General features: G+C 47.9%; 2 protein-coding genes across 2 annotated transcripts in view; one reads left to right on the forward strand and one right to left on the reverse strand.

Moving 5' to 3' along the window:
* LOC145361506 (uncharacterized) overlaps window positions 1-23,048 on the reverse strand; it is a 68,543-nt gene that overhangs the window by 43,083 nt on the left and 2,412 nt on the right. Inside the window, exons 5-9 of the mRNA XM_080217318.1 lie at window positions 20,004-20,914; window positions 13,418-13,598; window positions 5,401-5,649; window positions 4,831-4,905; window positions 3,535-3,774 (exon numbers count right to left, since the gene is read on the reverse strand). Of these exons, the coding sequence (XP_080073444.1) occupies window positions 3,535-3,774; window positions 4,831-4,905; window positions 5,401-5,649; window positions 13,418-13,598; window positions 20,004-20,914 (1,656 nt within the window). The remainder of the gene's footprint in view (window positions 1-3,534; window positions 3,775-4,830; window positions 4,906-5,400; window positions 5,650-13,417; window positions 13,599-20,003; window positions 20,915-23,048) is intronic.
* On the forward strand, window positions 2,886-5,973 carry tlr21 (toll-like receptor 21). Its single transcript, XM_080217616.1, has one exon. It carries the CDS (start codon window positions 2,905-2,907, stop codon window positions 5,746-5,748), a length of 2,844 nt encoding a protein of 947 aa, XP_080073742.1. The 5' UTR covers window positions 2,886-2,904; the 3' UTR covers window positions 5,749-5,973.

Genomic DNA, 23,048 nt, shown 5'->3' on the forward strand with positions numbered 1-23,048 from the left:
TAACTGTAGCTTCTCAGTTCTGCAATCATTGTAGTCTTTCTTTGCACCTTCTCCAATGATTCAACACCTGTTTTTCAGATATGAAGACCAGAACTGTTCCATCCCCCAAGTGTGGAGTCCTGTTCTGCCCTCCCCCACACCCCCTGCCGCCCCCATTGAATCACCCCATCCCAGCCCCAAAAAGACCTCAGCATCCAACCACATAAAGGTACCTGACTCTAATAACCTTCTCTATCAAATTAGACTTTAACATTCACTTCCTCTGCCACCATCACACACTGGCGACATTGTGTACCATCTCTAGCAACTCACCAAGTCTCCTTCAGCAACAACCTCCACTGCCTAGAAAGGACAAGGGCAGCAGGCACATGAGACCATCACCTCCTCCAAGGTCCCTGAGTCTGAGCTATACAGCATCCAATTTGGAAATATATCGGCCATTCCTTCACTGTCGCTGGGTCCAAATCCTGAAACTCCCTCCCTCACAGCAAGGTGGGTATAGCTACACCACACAGCATGCAACATTTCAAGAAGGCAGCTTACCCCGTCTCAAAGGGCAATAAATTAGGGATGGTCAATAAATGCTGACCATGGACACTACCAAGGTCTTCCATGCTCGTTGGGCATCGCAGGGGCTGGAGTGCATTATTAACCTCTTTAATCACAGTTAGATTATGTAGTTTAAGTTTAATTTGTGCTTTATCTTTGTTGCGGGCGGTCCCCTCTATAAGGGATTGCCCTTCTGGCTTTGTCCCCTCAGTTCGTTTAACTGAATTTAAGTTGTATTGCACACGTTGGGGCAGTAGTTGGGGTTTAGTGGGAGTTCTCAAATTCAGGTGAAGGAGAATTCAAAATGGAAGGAAGGACATTTGAAAATAATTTGTTTGTAAGAGATTAACAAACTTTTACAGATGCACCATAGAAAGCATTCTTTCTGGTTATGTCACAGCTTGGTACGGGCTCCTGCTCTGCCCAAGACTGCAAGAAATTACAAAGGGTAGTGAATGTAGCCCAAACCATCATGCAAACCAGTCTCCCATTCAATGGTACTGGCTTCACTTCCCACTGCCTCGGCAAAGCAGCCAGCATAATCAAGGACGCCGCACATTCTGGACATCCTCTCTTCCACCTTCTTCTGTCGGGAAAAAGGTACAGAAGTCTGAGGTCACATTCCAACCGACTGAAGAACAGCTTCTTCCCCGCTGCTGTCAGACTTTTGAATGGACCTACCTTGTATTACGTTGATCTTTCTCTACACCCTAGCTATGACTGTAACGCTACATTCTGCACTCTCTCCTTCTCTATGAACAGTGTGCTTTGTCTGTGTAGCATGCAAGAACCAATACTTCTCACTGTATGTTAATACATGTGATAATAATAAATCAAATCAAATCAAAAACTGCATTCTGTTGAAACATTCCTAATTGTGGGCCATGCTTTATGTGTTTGTTAGCAGTTCTGGGCACTTAGCGTTTGAAAAGAATTGAAAGAAGAAGCTACATTCTGCTGACATCACAGTGTCTCCAAATGAGGAAGTGTACCCCATAAATCAGTGGTTGTGTTCTGAAGCAGAAACTAAAAGCTGTGCTGAATGATACATTATTGGTGTCAGCAGATTGTCACTTTTATCAACACAGTTTGAGGTTTGGAATGTGACCATGAACAGCGAGGCTGACATTTACTGCCCAGCTCTAATCACCCCCGGTGACAGTGGTGATGAGACAGCCACTGTGCGTGTGGAGAAAGTATTACCACATGTGCTGTTAGGGAGGGAGCTCCCAGAAGTTTGACCTGGCCAGAGTGATAAATGTCCGAGTCTGGACAATGTGCACAATCCCAGGCCAGCTCTGAGGGAGTGTTGTCTTCAAGTCCGATCTGCCCTCCTGGTGAAAGACATCCTATAACCACCGTGGGCAGGTTAGGTGGATTGGCCATCCTAATTGCCCTTTAGTGTCCAAAGATGTACAGGTTAGGTGGATTGGCCATGCTAAATTGCCCCTCAGTGTCTAAAGATATGCAGGTTAGGTGGATTGGCCATACTAAATAGTCCCTTAGTTTCCAAGGATGTGTAAGTTAGGTAGATTGGCCATGCTAAATTGCCCTTTAGTGTCCAAAGATGTGTAGATTAGGTAGATTGGCCATGCTAAATTGTCCCATAGTGTCCAAAGATGTGCAAGTTAGGTGGATTGACCATGCTGAATTACCCCTTAGTGTCCCAAGGTATATAGGTTAGGGGGATCAGTGGGGTTAACACGTGGGGTTACAGGGTAAGCCTGGGAATGAGTCGGCACAGAGCCGATGGGCTTCTTTTAGCATTGTACGGATTCTATGTTTCTATGATGAGTTTGGGGTGGAGGGTGGTTATCGGGGGTAACCTGGATTGTGGCCAAAGATCCTCCCTCAAGCAGCCACACCAAAATTGCGAAACTAGCAATTATTCTTGTGGGATCTTGCTGTGCATAAAAGGACTGCGGCAAAAGTCTTGTGTCAGCAGAGTGAGTACTTTTGAAAAGGTATTCATGGTCCTCCGAGATGTCCTCAGGATAAAATTATACCCCATGCAAATTTATTTTCATGACCTTACTCAGCCCCTCTCTCTAAAAAAGAACTTCTCCAAAACAATCAGAACAAAACTACACGGAGCTGTTTCCACAACTTCCACATTGAGCACTGCAGTGTGAATAAACAAACTCACTGGGGCCAGTATCGCTTCGAGATCTCAGTGATGCAAAGCAAGAGAACTCAGGGCACCAGTTTCTGAAGCAGAGCAAGGATTAAAACCTTCCAATTCAGGACTGGTTTTCACTGGAAAAAGGATTGCAGAGCATTGTGTGGAGTAGAGGATTGGACTGAAGAATCCAGGGGGATCTGGAGCAATCGGAGACTCTGGAAGCACTGGTCAGTATGCTGCTGTGTGCAGGGAGGGGGCTGGCCGGGGTCCCTCTGCTCTTGCTGGTCTTTGGGGAGTTGTGGATGGCCTATTGCATGGTTTTCAGACACTGTGTGGGTGACCTGAGAAAGGCATCTTTCTCCTGTACAAACAATAACATCTCCCAGCTGAGAGAGGCAGTCTCCGACCTTCCCCCGAACGTCCGGATCCTCAATGTCTCCTTCAACGTGATCAAGGTTTTAGCTTCGCAGGAATTGTGCAATCTGACACAGTTGGAATGTCTGAGGCTGGACCATAATCACCTGCGTACCATTCATCCCCGGGCTTTCTGGAATGTCAGCAAACTCCAGACCCTTAACCTGTCCTCCAACCAGCTGGAGACACTCAGCCAGGGAATCTTCAAATTCCTCACCAACCTGACCAACTTAATCCTCAATCACAACAAGTTGACTGGTATCTCTGGGGAACTTGCCTTCCCATTGAAGAAACTCAGTGCTCTGGATATTTCCTTGAACAAGATAGACAATGTTTCATCTCTTTTTGCTTCCCTCACTCATTGTTCCAGTCTCAGGACTCTATATGCTCGGCGTACTAATCTCAGCTCTTTAGAAATCTCCTCCAAATTCCCTCCAAATTTGACCCACCTCTTTCTCGCTGAAAACCACATCTCCAAACTGCGTGCACCCCCCGCCTTCCTGGCCAACATCATCCACTTGGACTTGGCGCACAATAACCTGTCCAGGCCCGAGGAGCTGACCTCGCTCGACTTCATCAGCCTTCGCTTCCTCGACATCCAAGGCAACCCTTTGGACGTGAAGGGAGTTCTCCGCACTGTCGAGCATGTGAGAGCCCCCCTGAGGAACATCACGCTGTCCCACCTGCGTCTGAAGGACCGGGCGACGTTGAAGAGCCTGTGCGACGTCATTCGCCGGAAGGACATTCAGGACTTACAGCTAGTGAGTAACAGGCTCCAGGTGGTAACGGAAGCTTTCAACAACTGTTCCAGTGTTGTGTCTTTGGATTTGTCCCACAACCGAATCAAAAAGCCGGATATTTTTGGCAGTTCTGATGTCCCCAGAAATCTGCGGATATTAAACCTTGACAATAACGTGATTCGAGATGTCACGTTGTGTGGCCGGGGGCAAAATGTAAAAGGCAGCAGACCTGTGCCATGTCTAGAGAAACTGGAACATTTGTCTTTCAAATCCAACCACATTTCTGCCATTCAGTCGCATGCATTCCATCCTCTCAAAAACCTGAAATATCTGTCTCTGGCTTTGAATGAAATTAACTTCATAAACAGCACTGCATTTGTGGGTTTGGTTAACTTGAAGCTGCTGTCACTCACTAACAATGCAATATCAGAGATTTTTCATAACGCTCTCACTCACCTCACCAGCCTACAGGTCCTGAAGCTCAGAAACAACAGGATCCCGGTTGTCTACAACATCACATATTCCAGCCTCTCAAATCTAACCATCCTGGATTTGGGAGGGAACCACATTGAGAAAATTGAAAAGGGAAGTTTCAAAGGACTCAAATCTTTGAAAAAGCTTTATTTGGACAGAAACTGGTTGTCACAAATTCATCCAGAGATGTTTGAAGATCTGGAATTGTTGCAAGTCTTGGACCTTGCAAATAACAAGTTATCTTTCAAAGTCACCTACTTAGAATTCCCCCCATTCATTAATCTTGGCAATCTCCGGATGTTGAAGTTAAAATCCCAGGAACGATTTGGCCTTAAAATGTTACCTCATAACCTCTTTGATGGGCTTCAGAAGCTGAAGGCACTTGATATCTCTAACAACAAGTTTATCAATCTCAATACTCTGCCCTTTCACCAACTCACTAGTCTGGAACAGCTAAGCATGAATGATATTTGCAATGGGTTCCAGACAATGCACAACTTGACTTTCGCCAACCTCGCCAACCTCCAGTACCTGTCCCTGGAGAACGTCGGGCTGGAATCCATCAACAAGGTCCTCTTTCAGAACCTGAGCAACCTCACTACACTGCTACTACAGAGCAACATGATCCGTGTCATCAAAGAGCAGGACATCCCCCCACTGCCCAACCTGAACTTCCTGAACTTGATGTTCAACCCCCTCTTTTGTGTTTGTGACAATTTTTGGTTTCAGCAATGGTCAATTAGCTCCAGGGTCCAGGTGGCTTTCTTCTACCGTTATCTATGTGCGGACCACGGGGTTGAGAAAACAAAGTTATTTGTGGAGTTTGACGGTTCAGTCTGCAACAGTGGTTTCCTGGTTTTTTGTGGGACTGCACCAGTTATCTTTGCTGTTATGATAACTGTTCTGATCTACCAGAAAGGGAAGTGGAACATGTACTATGGTTACTATTTGCTCCGGGCTTGGATTCATGAAAGCAAACTACAGAGAAGTCGTACCAAAGGTTACAAATACGACGCCTTTGTATCCTACAACTCAAAGGACGAGGCTTGGGTGTTTGACCAACTAATGCACAACTTGGAGAACAAGGGGCCTCCATTTCACCATCTCTGCTTCCATCACAGGGATTTTGAAGTGGGCAAACCCATTGTAGAAAACATTGTTGATGCTATCTACAAGAGCAGGAAGACAATCTGCATCATCTCCAGGAGTTATCTTCAGAGTGAATGGTGTTCCATGGAGATGCAGGTGGCCTTGTACAGGCTCTTTGATGAACACAGTGATGTCCTCATCTTGGTTTTCTTGGATGAAATTCCTGGCCACATGCTCTCTTCCTACCATCAACTCCGTAAGCTGGTAAAGAAGAAGACCTACATTAACTGGCCCACTGATGAGAACGGGCAGAAGCTCTTTTGGACCAAGTTAAGAGATGCTCTCAAGAAACCACGTTGAGATTCTGAAGAAAAAAATTCATCAACTTACCGAGCACACGGTCTAATTCCAGGAAACAATGGAGGAACTCTGTGGCGCTGGCCCGAAGATTTAATCACTAAACTTTCCCTGATAGGATCTGGGTTCAGGAACAAGAGGAGGCCATTCAGCCCCTCCAACTGTCTCCTCCATTCAGCTGATCTGTACCCTCGCTCCATTTAATTGCATTTGCTCTTAAGTCCTCAATATTTTTACCAACAGATTCCCATTATGCTTAGCTATGATCATAGGGCAGCACAGTGGCACAGTGGTTAGCACTGCTGCCTCACAGCATCAGGGACCTGAATTCAATTCCTGGCTTGGGTCACTATGTGGAGTTTGTACGTTCTCCCTGTGTCTGTATGGGTTTCGTCCAGGTGCTCTGATTTCCTCACAGACTCTGAAAGACAAGCCGGTTAGGTGCATTGACCTGAACACCAGAATGTGGCGACTAGGGGATTTTTACAGTAATTTCATTGCAGTGTTAACATAAGCCTTAATTGTGACTAATAAATAAACTTTTTCCATTGATCCCAGTGTCCACATTTACCTGGGGAGAGAGTTACACTCCAGGTGCTCCAGTTTCCTCCCACAGTCCGAAACACGTGCTGGTTAGGTGTGTTGGCTGTGCTAAATTCTCCCTCAGTGTACTTGAACAGGTGCCGGAGTGTGTCAACTGGGGGATTTTCACAGTAACTTCATTGCAACATTAATGTAAGCCTAAGCTTTGTGACACTAACAAATACATTTTAAACTTAAACCATCCGTGGCAAAGCAGCCCACCTGATTGGCACCATCCACAAACATTCACTCTTCCATCACCAACACACATCTACAAGATGCATTGCAGAAACTCACCAAGACTCCTCAGATAAACCCACAATTACCACCAAGAAGGACAAGGGCAGCAGACACTAGAAACACACGTAAGTTCCTCTCCAAGTTACACACCATCCTGACCTGGAAATATATCACCGTTCCTTCACTGTGGCTGGATCAAAATTCTGGAGATCCCTCCCTAACAGCACTGTGGGTGTACCTACACCTCAGGGACTGCAACGGGTTCAAGAAGGCAGTTCACCACCACCTGCTCAAGGGGCAATTAGGGATGGGCAATAAATGCTGGCCCAGCCAGTAACACCCACATCCTGAAGATGAGTTTTTCAAATACAGCCAATGTTTGCTTGTCATGAGCTGGGAGTTCTATATTGTCCTGTTTTGGCTGGCTTATTTTTTTTAATTTTAAGAGGAGGCGTTGGCCTGGTGGTTTTATCGACCAATAATCCAGAAACTCTGCTGATGTTCTGGGGACCCGGGTTCGAATCCAGCCATGGCAGATGGTGGAATTTGAATTGAATTTAAAAAAATCTGGAATTAAAAGCGTCATCGTAGAAACCCTACAGTGCAGAAGGAGGCCATTCAGCCCATTGACCACAATCCCACCCAGGCCCTATCCCCAGAACCCCACACTTACCCTAGCTAATCCCCCTGACAGTAAGAGGCAATTTAGCACGAACAATCCACCTAACCCACACATCTTTGGAATCTGGGATGAAACCAAAGCACCCGGAGGAAACCCATGCAGACTTGGGGAGAATGTGAAAGGTCCACACACACATTGACCCGAGCCGGGAATCAAACCCAGGTCCCTGGAGCTGTGAAGCAGCAGTGCTAACCACTGTGCCACCGTGTTGCCTCAAATGACAACCATGGGCAGTGCGGCAGCAGAGGCAGCACGGTAGCACAGTGGGTTAGCACTGCTGCTTCACAGCTCCAGGGACCTCAGTTTGATTCCCGGCTCAGGTCACTGTGTGTGTGAAGTTTGCACATTCTCCTCGTGTCTGCGAGGGTTTCCTCCAGGTGCTCCGGTTTCCTCCCACAGTCGAAAGATGTACGGGTTAGGTTGATTGGCTATGCTAAAAAATTGCCTCTTAGAGTCCTGAGATGTGTAGATTAGAGGGATTAGTGGGTAAAATATGTAGGGATAGGGGGGTACGGCCTGGTTGGGATTGTGGTCAGTGCAGACTCGATGGGCCAAATGGCCTCTTTCTGCACTGTAGAGTTCTATGATTCTATGGAACCATTGTCGATTGTCAGAAAAACCCATCTGGTTCACTAATGTCCTTTAGGGAGGGAAATCTGCCGTCCTTCCCCAATCTGGCCTACACGTGGCTCCAGAGCCACAGCAATGTGGTTGACTCTCAATTGCCCTCTGAAATGGCAGAGCAAGACACTCAGTTTCAAGGGCAACTAGAGATAGGTTATAAATGCTGGCCCAGCCAGCAACACCCAAGTCCCATGAATGAATAAAAAGCATTAGGTACTAAATATTCCTCACTGCAACACTGCCATCAGCTGGCAGTCACAGTCACTGCAGCTTCCAGCCCTCCCAATAAAACCAACTTGATGTGGTACCAGGAGTAATTTTATTCCTGAATCCTGGTCCATTTCACCCCAACTTCAGTCTCCCGACTGCAGCAGAAGGCAAGGAAATCCAAACTAAACTCTTATACAGCTGATAGTTTCCAAATCAGTCACCACAAAACAAATATAATCAGAAGCCGGTTGCAATTGATCAAAGTTTCAGACTACTTATATATTTATTTTTTTAATGGGGTTGTTTTGAACCTAGAATCACAGTGCTGAAAGAGGCCATTCGGCCCATCAAGCCTGCACTGACAATAACCCCATCCCGGCGCTATCCCCATAACCTCATATGTTTACCCCGCTAATTGCCCTGACACTAAGGGGCAATTTAGCCTTGCCAATCCACCTAACCTGCACATCTTTGGACTGTGGGAGGAAACCGGAGCACTCAGAGGAAACCCACGCAGACACAGGGAGAACGTGCAGACTCCACACAGATGGTGACCCAACCCAGGAATCGAACCCGGGTCCCTGTGAAGCAGTAGTGGCAACCACTGTTCCACCACACCGCCTGTAACAATGTAAAATGGAGACTCATATTTAATCTCCATCAAACACAAGGAGTTCAGGGTATGACTTTTGGGGAGTTGTGACTGGGATTAGAATGAGGTTGGGGGGGTGGAGGAAGAGGGTAGGGGGGGTGGAGGGGGGTGTGGGTGAGGGGATAGGAGGGGTTGTGGCAGGGGGGGGTGTGGTTGAAGCTTCAAAGCTATTCCCTCTAGCCCAAGAACAAAGAAGGACAATCTTAAAATTAGAGCGAGAGCCACCTGTGAGTGAAATCACTTTACACTGGGTAATGGAAATCTGGAATTCTCTCGCTCAGAATGCTCTGGGTGTGGCCATGAATTGGAGCTTTCAGGACTGAGATTGTTGTGGAGAAATGATATGGACGCATCAGAGAGCAGAGTTTACAGATCAGCCATGGCTGACCAAGTGGCAGAACAGGCTCGAGGGACCGAATGGCCTCCTGTTAAATTCGAGGTTTCCATCCTTCTACAAGGGGCGGCACACTGACACAGTGGTTAGTGCTGCTGCCTCACAGCACCAGGGACCCGGGTTCAAATCAGGCCTCAGGTTGCTGTCTATGTGGAGTCTGTGCATTCTCCCCGTGTCTGTGTGGGTTTCCTCTGAGTTCTCCCGTTTCCTCCAACACTCCAAAGATGTGCAAGTAAGGTGGATTGGCTATGCTAAATTGCCCCTTAGTGTCCAAAGATGTGTAGTTTGGGGTTTCTGCATTAGGGTCTGGGTGAGATGCTCCATTGAAGAGGCCGTGCAGACTCAATGGGCCGAATGGCCTACTTCTACACTGTACAGTTTCTGTGATTCTATGACACAAGTGCTATTCCTCAGTGGCATCAGATCCAGTTGGAATCTGTTTATCCATTTAATCATTAATAAACCAAGTGTTTGACTCCATGCTTGAAGCAGACACAAAGTAGCAGCCCAACCCTGTCACAAAACGGACATTTTAACAGCATTACACTGGGATCTCCCTCTGCAATTAGCCTCCTTTCCTTGTGCGAATCCTCTCATACATTTGGTCTATTAGTATTGCTATTTTAAATGTTTCCCATAGTGGCCTGCGATATTATCTCATCAATTAAGCGTTTGTTGGCATCATCTTCCCAGATTGGCTGCCAATGATCTCCAGCCCTGCCTATCCTGTCCTTACACATTCCATAATCGGTCAATTGTACCAACATCAGCCCACTGTGTGCTGTCCATTCTATCCATCATCCTCATAGATTCACAGAGTCATAGAGGTTTACAGCATGGAAACAGGCCCTTCGGCCCAACTTGTCCATGCCACCTTTTTTTTAAACCTCGAAGCTAGTCCCAATTGCCCGCATTTGGCCCATATCCCTCTATACCCATCTTACCCATGTAACTGTCTAAATGCTTTTTAAAAGACAAAATTGTACCCGCCTCTACCACTACCCTCTGGCAGCTTGTTCGACACACTCACCACCCTCTGTGTGAAAAAATTGCCCATCTGGACTCTCTTGTATCTCTCCCCCTCACCTTAAACTTATGCCCTCTAGTTTTAGACTCCCCTATCTTTGGGAAAAGATATTGACTATCTAGCTGATCTCTGCCCCTCATTATTTTATAGACCTCTATAAGATCACCCCTAAGCTTCCAACGCTCCAAAGAAAAAATTCCTAGTCTATCCAGCCTCTCCTTATAACTCAATCCCTCAAGTCCCAGTAGCATCCTAGTAAATCTTTCCTGTACTCTTTCTGGTTTAATAAAAACTACACATCTCCTGTTCCCCTGTAGAAACACTTTCTCCTGTTTCTCTATATTTTCCAATCTTCCTTTCAGTAATTGTCTCCATCTAAATATGTGAACAAAGTATCCCATCTTCTCTCTTTGACGTTATGCTCCAATATTTTTTCTCCAGCCACTTCCCTTACTTCCTCATTAAATTATTTGTATCAAATATGGGTAACACAGCGGTTACATAGAACATAGAACAGTACAGCACAGTACAGGCCCTTCAGCCCTCGATGTTGCACGGAGCTTTGTCCAAAACCAAGATCAAGTTATCCCACTCCCTATCATTCTGGAGTGCTCCATGTGCCTATCCAATAACCGCTTGAAAGTTCCTAAAGTGTCCGACTCCACTATCACAGCAGGCAGTGCATTCCACACCCCAACCACTCTCTGGAGTAAAGAACCTACCTCAGATATCCCTCCTATATCTCCCACCATGAATCTTTTAGTTATGTCCCCTAGTAACAGCTATGTCCACCCAAGGAAATAGTCTGTGCACGTCCACTCTATCTATCCCCCTCATCATCTTATAAACCTCTATTAAGTCGCCTCTCATCCTCCTCCGCTCTAAAGAGAAAAGCCAGTGCAAACCCAATGGGCCAAACAGCCTCATTTTGCACTGTAGGGATGCAGTGATTCTGGAACATCAGTTATGTCCGCATTTCAAATACATCCCACTGATCAAAAGAATCTTTGCTTGTTGAAACTCAAGTACAGGACCAAAGATGTCTTACTGCAGCTGTACCAGGCCTTGGTGAGGCCACACATGGAGTACTTTGTACAGCTTTGGTCTCTTTATTAAAGAAAGGATAATTGCCATAGAGGGAGTGCAGCAAAGTTTCACCAGGCTTGATTCCTGGGATAGCAGGAGTGTTGTACGAGGAGAGATTGGGTCAACTGGGCCTGTACTCACTGAAGTTTAGAATGAGAGGGGATCTGAGTGAAATATATAAAGTTTGACAACTAGACAGATGGACACAGCGATGTTGTTTCCTCTGTCTGAAAAGGTTTAGAACAAGGGTTCACTGTCTCAGGATACGGGGGAGGCCATATCGGACTGAGATGAGGACAAATGTCTTCACTCGGAGGGTGGTGAACCCATGGAATTTTCTACCACAAGGCAGTGGAGGTCAAGGTACAGGAATATATTTGGCAAGGAAAACGATATCAAAGATTGTGGCATTGAGATAGAGAATCAGCCATGATTATATTGAATGACAGTGCAGGTTCAAAGGGCTGAATGGCCTATTCTTGCATCTAATTTCTACGTAAGCAGTTTATGGATTATTTAACTTGTTGTGCCCTGCGACATCTCTCTGAATCTAAGCAGCTTAGAAATAGCATTTTGGTCTTTTGAGCCTACTCCACTGTTTGAAACAATTCTGACTGATGTGACAGTACCCTGCCTTTAAGAAACATATTCATACAGTGTCTCTTGTGAGGGGTATGTTTAAAACTTAGCTCTCATTTACACAGTGCCCATTTGTCTACAATCTAGGGAGCTCCGTGCTGAGAATGCAGGCGAATAATTGGTTTTAGCTAACGGGATGTTCACTTCACTCTGAGGTAATGGATTTTTATTCATTTGCTTTTTTCCCCCTGGCATTTCAATTGAGCTGACTGACAGTCACATACTAAGCCTACAGGGTATACTGTTTTTAAAATCAAGAGCAGATTCTTCCTGGTTCTGAACGAAGCAAGTCTCTTTCTGGAGGCTGCTGTTTGGGGCTCTCAGAAAACAGGTATCGCTCTCTTTAAAGGTGTTCAAAAAGCACTAGGACTGTTAACAAGTACAAGGACATAAGCCTGTGTGTTGTCAATTGACTTCAGGGGTTTTAAGTATGTTAGAGGAATAGTAATTAATAGAATTAGGTAATCATTTAAGAGCTGTATCATGTCATGTTTAAGAATTTCTACTGGTGAAGATTAAGCTAATTCATTTGTTATTGCTAAACTGTATTGTTAAGTAAAGTTTGTTTTGATAAAAGCTTCCTAGTGTGTCAATAAAATCACACCTGGAGTTAGCACTGCAGCAGCACAGACCCAGGTTTGATTCCAGCCTTGGGTCACTGTCAGTGTGGAGTCTGCATGTTCTCCCTGTGTCTGCCTGGGTTTTCTCCAGGTGCTCCGGTTTCCTCCCACATTCCAAAGATGTGCAGGTTAGGTTGATTGGCCAAGGTAAATTGCCCCTCAGCATCAGGGGGATGAGCAGGATAAATACACAGGGTTACAGGATTGGGTGGGATTGTTGTTGGTCCTCCTACACTGTAGGGATTCTGTGATTCTGATCAGGATCCTTCCTCCATTTTTTGTTCACTTCCAACTTCCATTTGAAATACTGAAGTCTCAATATGCTCACTTCACACAAACAAGAGGGGCTTGCATTAGGAATATGAACATTTATTTTATTCAAATTCACAAAGCGTGATAGAAGTGCCAGGTGCCTGCATACAATAATGCAAATTCATCAAACCTTCGCAAGAACAGCAACAAATCTCCAACATACAATTTCCAAACACTAATTATCTTTACAAAAAAGTTACAAAGAAATCAGGGAGTGGGGGGGTGCAGGGATGGAAATCACAAAGTTCATTCGGAATTCATTAGATGCACTGGATTCAAATATCAGTTTATACTTTCAGAGACCATTTGAACAGTTCAGTTGTTCCATTTCTCTCTCACCTGTTAAGGACTCATTGTTGGTAGCAAGTGACCCCCAACCCTCCTCCTCCTCCCGCCTGCCCCCCCCCGCAGGTCCCCCGACCTCAAGACATCTTTCTGATACGGCCTGAGCCTCAGAGGTAACAGGAATACAATCATCATAACCAACTAATCCCGCTCACCTGGCATCCACACAGATCACCAAATCGCAACAAGGAGCTGGGACCCTGGTTGATTTTCAGATTCCACATCCCCCAACCCCCCCACCCCATCCCTATCAGCCAACGTTTTGAGTGCAGTCCACACTGAGGTGGGCCAATTCGGCAGAAGACCCTAGAATCTTCCTGATATCTCCATCTACAACATAGAGTTTCACATCACTGGCACCCCCAGCCCCGTTCTCCCCCTCCGCCCACCCATCTCCCACAGTGGCGTCCAAAGCAGAGTGCACTTTTGACACCATCACCCTTGGGCAAAACACAAATGGATCACTTTCCTTCTATGGATGAATAATTGTCTCAATAAGACACCGAGCCTTAAACATGTCCCAAGGGGGCCCATCGAAGGAAAAGTCTTAATTCTAGGCCTTTCACAGAGGTTTATCCTTTTCCCATCAGTCCTTTAGGGTCCTTCCTCTCTAACAACTTGCCCATCCAAAACCATTTCACCACTGCTGAAACATTTGATGTATTCAAGAGGCAGCTGGATATAGCACTTGGGGCGAATGGGATCAAAGGTTATGAGGAGAAAGCAGGATTAGGCTATTGAGTTGGTTGATCAGCCGAGTGTGATGAATGGCAGAGGAGGTTCAAAGGGCTGAACGGCCTCCTCCTGCTCCTATCTTCTATGTTTCCATGGCTGCATCAGTTTGATTATATTTTTTAAATAACCTCCTATGAAGTCTGAGCCATCTGAAGATGCCCACTTGGGACAGATCGAAGATGCAGCTCCTTCACGGTCTCTCGGACTTTTGGGGAGACCCAGCCAGCTTGGTCAGGGCTGCCCTGCCAGCAGATCATTGGGACGTTGACTCTCCCCAACACTCGCCACCATCAATCCTCACTCTTCTTGTGCCCAGCCCATCATTACAACTAGAATGCATCAAATCCCAAAACCGTCAGCTCCCACCCTTCACTATTTGGGGTGAGTGGGGGGGGAGGTGGTGGAAGCAAAAGAGCCAGATGAGGAGATGTGCAGAGTAACGAGCACAACTGCCAACTGATGGGAAATTTATTTCAAAGGGCAGGTTTTTATGGGATTAAAAAGTCACAGAATGTGGAAGGTCGAATATTTCACCACGTTGGTCTCAGTCCGCCATCCACCCAAATCCACATCTCCATGTTCACTACACAACTCGAGGTAGTCAAACAGGAGGAGGGTATTTGTTGACAGAGAGGCCCCCCCCCCCCCCCCCCCCAAACCCCAAACATTTCCTTCCTGCTCGATATCTGAAAATATTTAACCTGGAGTTAAGCCCGGGGATTGGTCAGTTCCATCATCACGCAGTAAAGAAAATGACATTGCCAATAAACTTGCCAGCGACTGCAGCATCTCTCCCTAAGGACAGCCACTCTCCCTTCCCCCTCCCAAACTGCACAGCCCCCAACCGCACAGCGCAAACCCCCTCACTCCCCCTCGCCATGCAAGCATCAATCCCCTCACTCCCCCAAATGCGCAGCACAAACCCCCCTCACTCCTGCCAACCGTGCAGCCCAATATCAAGGAATCAGTTCAAGGTGGTGGATTCTGAAATCCCAAAACTATGGGATGAAATGAAAACAAGTCCGCTTGCAACTGGGGAGACCAAATGTGACCCCGGCCTATTATAATAAGAGCCCTGGGGAGAGAACAGAACATCTTCTTCATCCCAAAACATGAGCAAGTGTCACAACTCGATTGTCAATTTAACCAAGAGACACACTAGCGAACGAATACCGCTACTCGGCAGTCAGCTAAAGGGATGCATGCTCTAACTACACAATGGACACAGCTTAACACACAGGAACACACAAACAAGACACCCCTCCCCCAGGCCAACGGACACACACACATCCCCGCCCTTTCCATCAGATAAAACCTTCAGTAGCTTCACAAATAAACCAAACCTATTTATAAAACCCAGGCTAAACCCACATCGTTCAAACCTGGTCCACCATTAAAAAGACCCGAATTTCTACAGCACCTTCCGTGAACTCAGGACATCCCAAAGTGCTTTACAACCAAGGAAGTGCTTCTGAGGTACAGTCACTGCTGTAACGTGGGGAAATGCAGCTGCCACATGGCGCACAGCATGATCCCACAAACATCAACATGATAATAACCAGACAGTCTGTGTCAAGAAGTTCATTGAAAGACAAATACTGTCCAGGGGAGAAGCTAATATTGCCTTCCTTTTCAAAATAGTGAGGCAAGTCTTTAATGTCCACCCAAGGGAACCGACAGGGGCTGGGGTTTAATATCAGATCCCGCAGCACTGACCCTCCGACAGCGCGGCGATCCCGCAGCACTGACCCTCCGACAGCGCGGCGATCCCGCAGCACTGACCCTCCGACAGCGCGGCGATCCCGCAGCACTGACCCTCCGACAGCGCGGCGATCCCGCAGCACTGACCCTCCGACAGCGCGGCGATCCCGCAGCACTGACCCTCCGACAGCGCGGCGATCCCGCAGCACTGACCCTCCGACAGCGCGGCGATCCCGCAGCACTGACCCTCCGACAGCGCGGCGATCCCGCAGCACTGACCCTCCGACAGCGCGGCGATCCCGCAGCACTGACCCTCCGACAGCGCGGCGATCCCGCAGCACTGACCCTCCGACAGCGCGGCGATCCCGCAGCACTGACCCTCCGACAGCGCGGCGATCCCGCAGCACTGACCCTCCGACAGCGCGGCGATCCCGCAGCACTGACCCTCCGACAGCGCGGCGATCCCGCAGCACTGACCCTCCGACAGCGCGGCACTGAATTAGGTAAAATTGAGCTTGAATCTACAACGAGATGATTCCCCTAAATAACAACATCGCAAATTGAAAACACGGGAATATCTACACTATGTTCTTCTCAACCCCGCGCAGTCACTTACGGAGCATTTTCGGGGGGGGGGGGGGGGGGGGGGTACAATGACAGGAATTTTTCAGATTTTGGAATTTCAGCTTGTACATTAAGACTGAACATTAGCCAGCGGTGCTCTCACTGAGGGAGGGTACCATTCCAGGATTTCTATTCCCTTTCTACTCGGTTACAAGCCTGTACCAACCAGAAGCTGCACTGCAAAGCCACGGAAACGGGGCCAAAGGGAGAAAATGTGTCTCCAAACTCAGCCCCAGCCTCCCACACAGCCCAAGTGCAAGAAGATGACAAAGAAGTCAAATATTTTTCAGCTAAACCAGAACATGCACTCGTTATCAAATGGCCCTTGCGACACAAACCAGAAACAATTAAAACACATCGGCCCTATCCAACATATCACTATTTATATATGTATATATATAATTTTTGTTGCAAAAAAATCAACTATTAACATCAACGCACTGGGCAGAATGCCCCCCCTTACCCAAGTGCAGCTCTACACAGTTCACATCCAAAGAACATTCTACCACCTGCCTTCGTAACCATTCAACAAACTGTCACTGACATAACACATCAACACATTTCCGGAGGGGGGGCGGGGTGGGTGGAACTTGGCGACATTCCCATTCGACTGGGGCAGGGAAACACTGTTGGATAAGATCTCCCATCAATCAGAGCAACTGGGAGGTGGGGAATATTCCCATCCCACCCACCAGGAGAATTGGGGGTGGACAGACTGTTGACTTCTGGTGGGTTTTCCTGGTTTTGGGGTAAGCGCAATCAGAAAATCCCACCCTAGGTATCTGTGATTTCGCACACCACCAATTAGTCGGAATATCGCATCACCGACTGTGCAACAGCTCCCATTTCCCAAAAGGAGAATTTTTCCATCTTTGGAAAGGCAGAGTCACAAATACCCAGCAACAAATCTACCCCACTTTGGGTGCAGGAGGTGGATACAGCACCTATCGCCCTTCCCCAGTGCAGCATTCAATACTTCCCCATTCTCACCAAACCAGGATCTCCTGATGGCACCTAGGGGACAGGTTCCGTCCCACTGGAACTGAGACTGAGACAGGGCTGGTCTCTCTTGCTCTCAACATGGAATGTTTGAGGAAGCCTTGGATCAGCAGCTGAGAATCTCGATCATTTAAAACAATCGGCAATTTAAGATGGCAAGATACAGATCAATATAATCTCTGCCACTCTGATAAATGGATCTGGAGTGGGCAGAACTGTCACCTGCTCAGACAAAACAGACTCAATCATCTGATGCTGGTGACAGGGGAGTCGGGAATGTCTCATCTTGATGCCAAGTAATCAGTTGCTGGACTGTTTCCCATTTCCCGATTGAAGCTCAGCAATTAAGATTTCACTTCCAAAGTCACCCTTTCCAATTCTCCCTCCCTGTGAGCAGCCTGCAGACATTGAGTTCTCTGCACACCCCACACTCCCGTTCAAACCCGGCTCTCCAATTAACTCTGATCACAAACAGGACATTCACAGATCAAAACACTGCAGGAGGCTATTCAGCCCATCGCCTGTGTGCTGGCCAATATCATATAGCCTCCAACTCAGCTGGAATATTGGATCAGAGCTGAGGAGCATCCTCCGTCCAGCGCTCCTGGATGTCCCAAAGATTGGAGGTTAAGCAGCCTCGAGGCCAGGTGTCCCTTGATTCTGAGGCTAACCCTGCAGAGTGAGTGTGGCCAGGCTCCTGTCGCTATCTTAATAAAACTCTTGCCAGTTTCTCTCTCCAGCTCCTCCATGCCCCCATCAGCAACCTGCCCTCAAACACTACAATCGCACGTTTGTGGGAGCCAGAGAATTGTACAACAGCTGGCTGCTCAGGACTCCACCCAAGGTATTAGGTGCTTGAAGATTAATTTATTCTGCTTCGCGGTATCAGGCCCCAGAGGCACAAGTCAAGCAGTTTCTTTAAACCTGGCTCCCAAAATAAGCCTGGGGCACAGAATCCAAAACAGAAGGTGAAATAAAACGTTTCCAGAGAAATCCCCCAATGCGGGGCCTCAAGAGGCAGGGAGGAGAGAGCAATAAATCAAGACCACAGCCACTCGCAATCAACTAGAACACCCCATCTCAACTCTTACTGGAGAAAATACACAAGGTGCCCACAGTCTGTCATATACACGGGGAACCGTTTCTCCATTCTTCCTCACTCCTTTCCTACGGCAGCCAGGTCGACCTGCTTTCTGGCCACCCCCAGCTCTGTGCGATCCGGTCCCAAACAGCCAGCAGGCTACCTGACAATCCAGCGCACACCAGTCTTACCAAGCACCCAGGCTCTGCATAAAGGACCAGCTTTAGAAGCACTTCTTACACCCAAAAGTTGAATCAGCAGAAAAGGGGATAACAATCAGGTCTGCTCCTGAACCTGCGCACAGATTGTCACCACCAAACTGTGAACCATTCCACAACCACCCCCCACCCTCCCCCCCCCCTCCAACCCACCTCCTATAAGCTTTACATTGTGCAATAAGACAAACTTTAAACGTCAGCCTGGTCTGTTCAGCGACAAGCCTCTCCTATATCAGATCATCATGTCACATAGCGTTACGCATGGAAAACCCCAGCTGAGGAGATGAAATAGAATCAGGAAGGGGGGTGGTGGAACAAGACAAGACTCTCCCACCCTGTAACCCAAGCGCCAGAGACAGGGAATCAATCTCCGACAACTTCCCCAGCAGTCAAGGGATCCTAATTTCACACTTAGTGAGACAGACACGTCCCACTGGGTGCCCCCTCCCCGCTGACAGCCCTGACACCCCACCCTCCCCTCCCCGCTGACAGCTCCGACCTTCCCCCACCCCCCCTAGCTCCCCCGCCAAAGGTAACACATACAAACAATCCTTTCCGAATCTGTAATTCCCAAGCCAGACTAGGTCTAACCACAACTATCCCTCTGCACTAAAACAGAATCCTAACTAAGAAGTGCGTTCAGCTTTTTTTCTTTCCTCATAAAATAAAAAGTTAATTTGTATTAAAAATTTATTGCGACCTTTGTTTTTATAAAAAGAAAGGTCGCCGGGAAGATTTTGGCCAGCTGAGGTGAGCTGATCTGCAGAGATACTCAGCGGGTTCACCTCATCGCCAGAAAGTGGCTGTTGTCTGCTTCAAATAAAAAAGGTGTCAAAAATAAAACCGGACAAAGCTGAATAACCAGATGAACAGAAAGACCCAAAATCCTAGCTCTGCATTGCCAATTCTGTTTCCGATTCACAGCAGTCGCAGTTTCACTCTGTCTCAAAAGCTTTTTTTTTGTGTCTAAATGATAACTAGTGTCATGAAAGCTCCCAGCCGATACACACGAGAGCTAGAAATAGATAAACTTGCCAACATTCCTGCCTCCATATTCACTCTGGGAAATAACCGCGTAGGGCGGGCAAAGGGCAGAAAGAGGGAGGTAGGAGAGAGGGGGCATGAGAAAGGGGGGGGGGGGGGGGAAGACAGCTGAGAGAAGGCACGAGAGAGGGGGAAACAGGTGAGAGAGGGGGACACGTGAGAGAGGGCACAAGACCGGGGGGGGGGGGGGGGGGGGGGAGAGACAGGTGAGAGAGGGCACGAGAGAGGGGGTAGGTGAGGAAATGTGGAGAGTGAGAGAAAAATGAAAGGAAAAGGAAACTTTGAGAGAAATGACACAAGCTTTAAGCCTGTGTCCAGGAGGATGGCCCTGGAGAATGGCTGTGTTAAAGCTACTGGGGCAGAGCTCCCACCCTATTAAAGGAATGAGCACTGGAGGCAGGAGTGCTGGACTGACCAAGGTCCAACGGGGCCCTCGGACTTACTTATTCACAGTGGCAGATTTCACAAAGTTGTCAGCATTGCAGAACTCTTTGATGGTGACGGTGAGGAGGTTAGTCGTCACGTCGGTCACCACCACATTGGAGCAGGGGGACATCTCTGGCCGCCAGTCTGACACGTCGTGTTCCGTGTCCGCCTCCGAGCCGGGGCCACCAGGAGGTGACCGCCTGCCAGCCGCGGACTCGGGAGGAAGCGAGAGATCGAGAGCCTCGGCCTCTCGCCAGTCGGGCACCGTGGGGCTGGGAGAATCGCCGGGGAGCTTGGCCCCACCATCGCGCGCGCCCCCCGACTGCTGCCAATCGCTGCTGGGGGGAAGTGGGTCGCCGGCGTAACGGGGGGCACAGGGAGGGGCGGGCAGGGGTTCGGGGTGTATTACAGGGCCACGGATGTTGGGCTCAGAGCGTGAGGTGCCAGCGTCGCTCTCCATCCTCCTCTCGTCTCCAATTGCCGTCCGGAAGGATTTATCGTAGACGGAAAAGTTATTGAATTTCATGTGTCGAATCTGACTGCGGAGGATACTGTCGCTGAACTTCTTACTCTTGCCGATTACCCGGTTACGGGAAGGGATTTTGGCTTTACCCAGTGTCTTGCTGCTCTTGTCAATCACCTTCAGGTTGAGGATGATGCGATTCCGCTTGTGTTTCCGAGGCTCCACCTTGCGGTTGATGATCCGGACGGTCTCGGGAAGGGGGAGCTGTGTCCGGCTCTGGCCGCTCAGACCCGGCTGGGGGTCCGCACGCGTCAGGTTCCGCTTGGACGTGCGATAGCAATGACGGATGTTCTTCTTCAGCTTGTAGGCAGCAAGGCTGCTGGGAATCTTGGCTGGTGATCCAGATCCAGGCTTCATGGAGAAGTGCATCTCTCCAATCCGGAGAGCCTCAGCCTGGGCACGGGCCTGGGGTACAGAGAGAGAGACAGACAGACAGACAGCAGTTACAACACAGTACACAGCAGTTAGTGAGGTCGTAACGCAATGGATTACTGTCCCTGCCTCTGAGCCAGAAGCTCCAGTTCAAGTCCCAGCCCAGGACCTGATGTCCAAGGAAGGTGCATTCACAACGCGATCCAGAGGTTGGCTGTCAACCCACAAATCTTTCCAAACACGCCACTGGCTGGCAGTAAGAACAGGAGAGACTCCTGGTCAACTTGATGTGGAGTGGCACCCCCTCAAACTATAACAGACTAGTTCTGGGAATTGCTAGCTATGGAAACAGATGAAAGGTTGCCTTAGTCAACAACTGGACTTGGGCAGAGCAGTTACAAGGTAAGGGATAAAGGAACCCAACAGCCAATTCCTCTCGATCTGAAAATCTATCATTGATTCAAATCCCAATTGGCAAACTCCCTCAAATTTATATTTCTGGTGTGAAATGGCAGGTATTAGTGATGTGAAATATGCAGTACACCAGAAACATGGAAGAGTTCATGTGTCTGATTATTCAATGATGTATCCAATCACTGTTCCTCTAATTTAGTCAGTAATAACATCCGGTCTCAAAATCTCAACCTCAAACCGAGGGGGCGAAACTCCAGAGTGATACAACTCAACAATTCTAACTTTCCCATCTTGGCTTGCCCCTGAAGGTTATCTGTGGCTCGAGTCTGAGTGTGGTTCAGTGCCAGCTGGTGGGAACACAATAGCTAAAAGCAGCATTGTGTGTGCACTGCATTAACCAACAAGGAATCACGATCAGGGAGTCAAAATTCTGGAACTCTCTCCTTACCAGCACCAGGAGTGTATTTACAAAAACTTCATAGAATCCCTATGAAGTTCTGCACCTTCCCAGTGCAGAAGGATGCTATTCGGCCTATCAAGTCTGTACCAACTCAGAGCATCTTACCCAGGTCCTCTCCCCCTGCCTTATCCCCGTTACCCCACACATTTACCACTGCTAATCCATCTAACCTGCACACCTTTGGACTGTGGGAGGAAACCCATGCAGACACAAGGGGAACGTGTAGACTCCACACGGACAAAGTAAAGTTTGTTTTAAATTTATTTATTAATGTCACAAGTAGGGTTACACACTACAATGAAGTTACCATGAAAATCCCCTAGTTGCCACACTGAAGAATTTAACATGGCCAATGCACCATAACCAGCATGTCTTTGGACTGTGGGAGGAAACACATGCAGACACAGGGAGAATGTGCAAACTCCACACAGACAGTGACCCAAACCAAGAATGGAACCTGGGTCCCTGGCGCTGAGGCAGCAGTGCTAACTACTGTGCCACCTAACTGCAGTGATTCAAGGCGGCAGCTCATCACCACCTTCTCAAGGGGCAATTAGGGATGGGCAATAAATGCTGGCCCAGCCAGCGACATCCCAAGAAAGATTAAAAAAAGAACATTTCTCCCAGAACAGGCTGGGGGAAAGCTGCCTCTCACTATGGGGGTGCAGTGAAGGGGACAACAAACAGAAAAAACACTTTCAAAATCTGATTCGAGACTGCAAGTGCGACAAGAAACCAGGATCACAACTATACTAAAACCATCCGCAACAAATCAACATTTCATCCTGATCACATGATGCTAACTCTCTACTTTAACAATGATATCTCAGTTATAAGTTCTAAACTGGGCTGCGCTCTGTGGTTGCTGATAGTCCACTGAATTCTTTATATCAAGTTTGGTGGGCTACAGGGATTTGGATCAGAATCCACCCCCAGCTTTGAGCTTACAGTCTGAGGTACCTGTTGTGACAGGGGTTCGGTTGGGGTTCCCTCCCTCACCTCTCATTCAGGGGGTTGTTTAGATTTCACTCCGGGACTCAAGGGCAGAATCCATATAGGTTGGACAGCAAGGACCCGTGACATTATTTTAAAGAGCGGGGCGGCCGGTGGGGGGAGTTTCTCTCCACCACCCCAATTTCCTCCTGATCCATACCTTATCCCTCAAACACCCAACAGCACAGAGCCTGTGGGAGCTTGCTGCATTCCCACACACACAAAAAAAAACCCTGCATTTCCAGAGCTTCTTCCTCAGCCACAGGATGTCCCAATGGGCTTTACAACCAACTGAAGCAC

Source organism: Carcharhinus amblyrhynchos, chromosome 35 (assembly GCF_965287045.1).
Source record: "Carcharhinus amblyrhynchos chromosome 35, sCarAmb.v2.hapA, whole genome shotgun sequence".
Taxonomy (NCBI): Eukaryota; Metazoa; Chordata; class Chondrichthyes; order Carcharhiniformes; family Carcharhinidae; genus Carcharhinus; species Carcharhinus amblyrhynchos.